The following is a 7,008-nucleotide window of genomic DNA, read 5'->3' as shown; positions in this document are numbered from 1 at the left end:
CTCTTTAACGAATGCGCGAAGCCCACCCTCGGTTGCTCCGGCTCGCTGGGACTGGAGAGCTCGCAGGAGGCGAAGGAGAGAGCTCGGTGGCCGGGATCTTCTAATAGCCAGGAGGACGGGGAGGTTTTGAACTTTCCTCGGCGGGTGGGGGCGGGGAGGGAAGGAAAGGAAAGAGGGAGGGAGGGAGGAAAGGAAGAAAGAGGGGGCGGAGCCTTGCTTCAACTTTCCGGCGTTCGTTCCAGGGCAGGTCACTTGAATCTCGGCCACCCCAAGCGATTCGCCTGGTTTTCCTCGCCCGCCTCCCCCCCCCCAACACGCCTTCCACTCCTGCGCGCTATCTAGAAGGGGGGTGCCGTTGCCTCTTTCCCTGGGAAATCGGACCGCTCCTGAAGCTCGGCGGTGCCCGTCCTCCAGCCAGCCAAGCCGAATCTTAGTGGATTAAAAGTAAACAAAACAAAACAAACTTAAGTAACGCAGACTTCGGTGGAACCGTCCTCGGCAGCCTCTTGGCTGTCCGTTCGCTCTAGTCTAGCTAGTTCTCCCTCTCTCTTAAGCTTGTATGAAAATCAAACGCGGCAAGCCAAGAGCACGCAGACTTAAAAAAAAGGGCCCGCGCGCAGGCTACGACTCAGCCTTCTCCTTCTTCTTCTCCTTCTCCTCCTCCTCCTCCTTGCTTATGGATTCCTTTAAAGGTGGGATGAATTTGGAAAGGCTCCCCGACAACTTGAGAAGCCCTCAGGCGTCTCACGACATGGCTTCCAGCTTCCATTTGCAGAGATCTTCCGAAGGCAGAGAACAGATCGAGAACTCGGCCAGCGAATCTTCGGACACCGAAGTCCCAGGTAACGCTCAGCTCGGGGCGGTGGGGTTTGCGGGAAGCAAGCAGAAGGACCCCCCCCCCCCCCGCCGCCGCCGCCCTCCTCCACCCCTAACCCAGGAGGGCGCGATTCATCAGGCGAGGGGGATGCGCATTCGAAGCAGAAGCCTGTTTAGGGGCGCCTAAACGTGGGGGACGAGGGGGTGGCGAGATGAACCGTGCCCTCTCGGTTGGGACGGAATTTGCGCTCAAATTTCCCAGGCTAACTTGGCACTTTTATTCTTTCCTCCCCCCCCACCCCAAATGTGCAGCTCTTGAGTTTCTTTGAGAGAGCCCTTTCCGTTCGGGCTCCGGGTTTTCAAACTCACTGCAGCCCTATTGAGTTTATTTTCCAGTCTGGATAGCGTAGACGTGTAAAAGGATCTCCCTGTAGGGCTGGGGGAAGGGCACCCATCAAAACTCAAGCAGGGGAAAGGAAAAAAAAAAGAGGTAGAGGAGAAAGGAAGGAAAGTTTCAGGCCCTGGCGAGGGAAGGAGCAGACAGACGTCTTATTCCGCCCGGCGTTGCTTTTAATCCGAGATGTCTTTGTAGAGGAGAGGCATTTTTAGGACAGGGCACCGGCGGCGGCACCTTCCCTCTCGTCTTTAGTCAGCCCTGTTTGCAGGTGAACGGGCGTAAATTGACAAGCCCAAAATAACGCTTCTTATGCTGGCCAACGTTGGCAACTCTTCCATACATACATGAAAAAGCCTTCGCTCTGAAAAAGTCGTTCTCTTCGATTTCACGGCAAGGGAGGGGGTTGCAAAAAAGCCCCCCCCCCCCGTCCCGAAATGCAAGTGCACAGCAGCAGCGCTCCTTGCTAGAGAAAGTTCCCCTGATTGTTCTGCGGATCAACTCTTGGGAAAGTTAACTCCCTGGAAATGAGTAAGAGCAACGCCTCGATGACAGACTGTAACCCCCGGAGAGAATCCTTCACGCTTCTCCATTCCCGGCTATTCTGTTGTGGACGGCAGACCTAAAACACATAAGAAAGCGTTGTGCTGTAGGTTCACTTTGACACTCGTGCCTTAGTGAGACAACTCGAGTCTAGAAAGGGGAGGTGGGGGAAATAGTAGGATATTTCTTTGAGGAAAGATGGAACATCAAATTAGTACGCACAAGAGTAGAATCTAACTCTCAAACTCCAAATAATTTCTGCATTTTAATGTGACATCTGATCTTGCGGAAATTAATGGCATAATCTGAGTAAATCTGGCTGAATTCGCCAAAACTGAAATAAATTTAAGATGCAGTGCAGTCCTTCTAGTCACTCCCACTACTTATTGCTGGATTTAGGCTTGTGCTACCCTGGGACCAGCCCCTCTGTAAAGTTTAGGTAGTCAGTTTCAGAAACAATTTCCCCAAGCAAGGGAGGAAAGGGTGAAGAGACCCGGTCCCAAGATACAGGATTTTTAGTAACACCAAGTAGTAAAAATATAATAGGGAACCACAGGTAATATTTAATATAACGGATCAGATTAAACAGGAGCCTGGATTGTCTCAGAAATAAATTTTAGGCTTCTTGACAAACCATGGATAAGTGAGGGAACACTAGTAGAAGCGGCCCAGGGAAAACGCAGTGCCTTCTCAGCAAGTCAAGTCATCATATTTATTATTATTTTTTAAAGCAGCTGTTCTGGGAGTGGTTTGCAAAGGGCAGGAGCACCACAGCTGAGGGTCCTTATGATTATGCCAAGCTCTAGCTCCTCATGGTGAAAAGGGCTCCAGCAAGCAGCACCTTCCCTGCTTAGGCCCATCAGAGCTTAGTTTTCACTTCTTGCCTGTGCAAAAACAGTGCAAAGGCCATCAAGCTGGCATGAGTGATAGTTCCGGAGCTGTGTTGAGGCCTGAGGGAGGACAGCTTTTCAGAGGAGCAGGAGTGGAGGGAGACCACATTGGCAGAGGAGGTGTAAAGTTCACTGCCCACCTTGAGAACTGATGGGGACATAAGGTCACTTGGTGCCTTGCCCTCCGTCTCCCCCACATCCCTCCCTGAGGTCCAGCCTTAAGAAAAGCCTACACCACCAACCCGGTCCCAAGCTGATCCCTCCCCCCCCTTTTCCATACCTTGCTAGGAAAAAGGGGTTGTAGCAGGCCCTGGTGGGTAAGAAGGAGAAGGGGCCTAGTTTGAACAGGAACACAGTTTCTTTAGGCAGCATCAAGGCCTTGGAGGCTTTGGGAACTGTTTGCTACCAAGAGTAGCTGTCCTATCTGAGCTGCATTTAAAGAAAGCTACTTGGGGGGGGTGTTTTTTCTCCTGAACTATGTGTCCTTTGGGGGCTGCCACTTGGGCACCAACACATCTCTGATCAGAATCCTCTGGAAAGAGTATTAAATCCAGGCCTTTGAAAGGAGGGAGATTGTAGCTGCATGTATTTAGGTTTTCAGTGTACAGAATAGCCTCCCAAGTTGATTCATACCATGAAGCTGCCTAATACCTTTATGAGATTATTATTTTTTCAAGCAGCAGCTTGCTGTACAGAGATCTATATGAGTTTAATCTTGCCAGTGCCTGCACGTGTTCCTTGTCCACTTTTCTTTCTTTCAAGAGGCATAAATAATTTCTGCATTTTTATGTGGCATCTGATCTTGCCGAAATTAAGCCATTGAGCTCCTCGCTCTTTTCAATAAGAAAGGCAAAGCACTTTTGTAATCCACTGAAATCAGAGGAACATAAAGGGCTTATTTTTGGATGGATCATGTCTACAGTTTGACTTTTCAATATAAAAAGGATGTATAAATATTAATGTGAGAGGGTGTAGGTCTGTTTAAGCATATAAATATAGTAGATGCATATGATAATTAAGGTGACTTTCTTAAATACCTGGAGAGGGAGGGAGAAAAAGATAATGGTCTCTAAAAATTCCTCTCACTTTCCAGAAATGCATGGCAGAGACCCACAATTCCTTTACTACACACTTTAATCTGAATCATACATTTTATTTTAAGCAGGCTATTAAAGAAATCAAAGGATTATTAGCCAGGTCAACTGCTGATCCCTCCACAGAATCTTCTGTGTAGTTCTAATTACAATATATTCAAACTGCAAATGAACACACATAAGCAAGTTTCCAATATTCTTTTGAAATACTTACATAATACCAATTTAGAAGTTGATTACATATCTAGAATCATTTTGTTAAGATGAATAATCGTATTAATCCTCCAATTTAATTAGAAGTACTTGGTCTGAGAAGATTCTGCCTTAATCCAACTCAGGAAGCACAGCAAGTCCCATTAAAATTGCTAGGATTTATAGGCTGCAAATTGAAGAGTTTGAATATAATTTAGTTATAAAAGAATTAGCATTAAGAGATATTTAGCTGAATTGTGGAAGTGTTTAATTGAATAGTAATTCTTTTCAGAGGTATTGGGCTCCACTGAATTCAGCTACACTTTCTTCAGTAGGGATGGATCTCTAGGCCTTAGATGGTAGAATATCCTTTTGTGTGTGGTGTGTGTGTGTTGACTCCTGGTGACTGGCTGGGCAGGTCTCTGCAGTTTCTGGGCAAGATTTGAAAAGTGGTTTTCCATGGCCTCCTCCCTAGGACTGAGAGGGATTAACTGACCCAAGGTCACCCAGCTGGCTTCATGCCCAAGACAAGACTAGAACTCACCATTTCCTGGTTTCCTCCAGTCTTATGCCTTTAGCCACTATATCAAACTGATTGTCAGAAGAATATATCAGAATACCCTTATGCTCTCTAAAAATTCACTCCAGTTCCACAAATAAGGAATTGCATCAATATTCTTAACTATCTCTATACCTCATCCCCTCCGAAGCATAGTGGGAGAAACCTTCAGTCAATTTAATCTGAGTGGGGTACATGCTGGGAACTAATGTGAATTATTTGTATCTGGAAACTGCCAGGTGTTTTTGTTTGTTTTTTAAAGGAGCACCCTCACATTTCTTGCAGTGAATCCTATAAATCTCGGGGATTGACTGAATCCTGATTTCTTTCCTCTCCCATTTACCTGAACCATTAGATCGAAGGCAGGACCATGCCAATTGGCGTGTCACTTCAAGCTTGTACAAACTTTAGCCATTACTGTACAAACACATTTTATGCTGTCTTGAGAACTTCGTGCACAAATGAATTTTTTGTATTTTTGAATGGAAATAAATCCAAATTTGTAAAATATCCTTATCTCAATAAACAAAAAAGGTTTTCTTAATGTTATGTCATTTAAATTAAATATAAAAAGGGATCCTGAAAACTCATTCTGAAAGTAGAAATTCCAAATTCCCAAGGTGTAAACTACTCTTGTCCTTTCTTCCCACTCCTTCAGTTTAAGAGGGGGGAAATTGTTCTCTAAGTAGTTATAGCACCCCTGGGAGAAGTATATATTGTAAAGTTTAAGTACTCAGCGTAATAGAAAAATGCCCTGAGACAATCCAAATGAGCTGTGAATTAGTTACTTTTTGAAAGAACATTCTGATTTGTAAATGAAATTTTAAATCATCCGAATTTTTCTATTACCCATACCATATTTTTAAAAGTATTTTTTACCCTCTATTTAATAGCTTATTTTCTAGCTTTCTGAGTCTTCTGTGCAGAACAGTACAGTTAAATCCCAGCTCCAGATCATCTCTGGCCCTTGTTTCTGTAATGACAAACCCTTGTTCTCCAAACTTTTTGAAACAGAGAAGCTGGTTCCAATCCAAACCTTCTCGCTGCTGCGAAATGGTGTATAATTTACGAAAGATTCGGGTTACAGAACAGCAATTCAGACTTTTCGTATTAAGTCAGCTTGTTTGCAGGGACAGGGGTGGCTTTGCGCTGTCTTGGGTTAAAAGGCCCAGCAGAAGTCCTTTGATTTTTTTTTTCTTCGTAATAATAACCATTAATCGCACCCCCAACCGATCCTTATTGTGATCTCGCTCTCCTCGGCCCTTTTCTTTCTAGAAAAGGAGCCAAGCGGCGTGCAGAAAAGCGAGGAAGGGAGCGCAGACGACCCGGCGAAGAAAAAGAAGCAGAGGCGCCAAAGGACTCACTTTACTAGCCAGCAACTGCAGGAACTGGAGGCCACTTTCCAGAGGAACCGCTACCCGGACATGAGCATGAGGGAGGAGATCGCGGTGTGGACCAACCTCACGGAGCCCCGAGTCAGGGTGAGCCACCTCCGCGGTCGCCTCTCCAGAGCTTTCCCTCTTTCCCTCCCCCCTTGCCCCAATGTCTGCAGATAACAACGCAAAGGTCGCTACTTCGAGCTTACTCCGCCGCAGTCCTCAGTCCTTTCCCGGCTGCGGGCTGTCTTTGAGCGGGCCTTGCCTGGAAGAGAGCCCATCCCGTTCCACTGGGTAACCCCCCACGAGTAAGCTGGCTCGGCCTCGGAGCCAGGAAGCCGGGAGGGAAAGCTGGGGGGAGCCAAAAGGCTCCCGGCCTTACTTGCAGGCGCTTCCCTCCGGGCGGAGCAAGTTCGGGCGAAGCTCTCCGCGCGGGAGGGCGGCGGGCGGCCCGCCGAACCGATCTTGGCAGGCGAGCGGAAGACGACCCGACACCGCAGCCCTCTCGGGTGCAGCGCCAAGCGGCTTAAGAACCGCCGCGCCGTGTTTTCGAGGGACGCCAGGCCTGATGAAGGCCTCGTCGGGGAAAGCGTAGGCCGTGTATCTTCTCCCTCGCTTTGCACACCCCGGATCTGAAACGTCTTCGGGTTCTCAGGTCGGGAAAAGCCCCCAGAACAAATAAGACCGACAATTCTGCGAGTAAATGTAAAGACGCCAGGGGTCTTCAAACTTGGCCCTTTTATGACTTGTGGACTTCAACTCCCAGAATTCCTCAGCCAGCATGGCTGGCTGAGGAATTCTGGGAGTTGAAGTCCACAAGTCATAAAAGGGCCAAGTTTGAAGACCCCTGGTAAAGAGGAAAGCCCTCTGGGGTCGAGCAACACGCATAGGGGCTCCAATGCGATCAGGCCTCGATTAGGGCGCAAGCAAGAGCCTATGGAATTGCTGCTTAAACGGGCGTTTCCCCCCCCCGCGTTTCCCCCCCCCCCGAAGAACCGCATCTCCTGGAGGTTTGCTTACGAATCAGGCTGTCCAAAGTGTGACTCTGAACCCACGTACTTTGAAGTAAGCCCAAGGATTACCGGTGCCTGCCCATGGCTTTCCAGTACATAAATGTATAGAGAACAGGGTGCAAAGCTAGGAG

At 47.7% G+C, this 7,008-nt stretch overlaps 1 protein-coding gene across 1 annotated transcript in view; it reads left to right on the top strand.

Annotated features, from left to right (window-relative positions):
- The first annotated feature begins 407 nt into the window (after nucleotides 1-407).
- Nucleotides 408-7,008, top strand: part of PITX1 (paired like homeodomain 1) — a 16,830-nt gene continuing 10,229 nt past the window's right edge. Inside the window, exons 1-2 of the mRNA XM_081320988.1 lie at nucleotides 408-842; nucleotides 5,764-5,969. Of these exons, the coding sequence (XP_081177114.1) occupies nucleotides 560-842; nucleotides 5,764-5,969 (489 nt within the window). The 5' untranslated portion in view covers nucleotides 408-559. The remainder of the gene's footprint in view (nucleotides 843-5,763; nucleotides 5,970-7,008) is intronic.

The sequence above is a fragment of the Vipera berus genome (assembly GCF_964194415.1).
Source record: "Vipera berus genome assembly, chromosome: 2".
Taxonomy (NCBI): Eukaryota; Metazoa; Chordata; class Lepidosauria; order Squamata; family Viperidae; genus Vipera; species Vipera berus.
The sequence above is the reverse complement of the archived record's forward strand: the minus strand, read 5'-3'. Positions and strand labels throughout refer to the sequence as shown.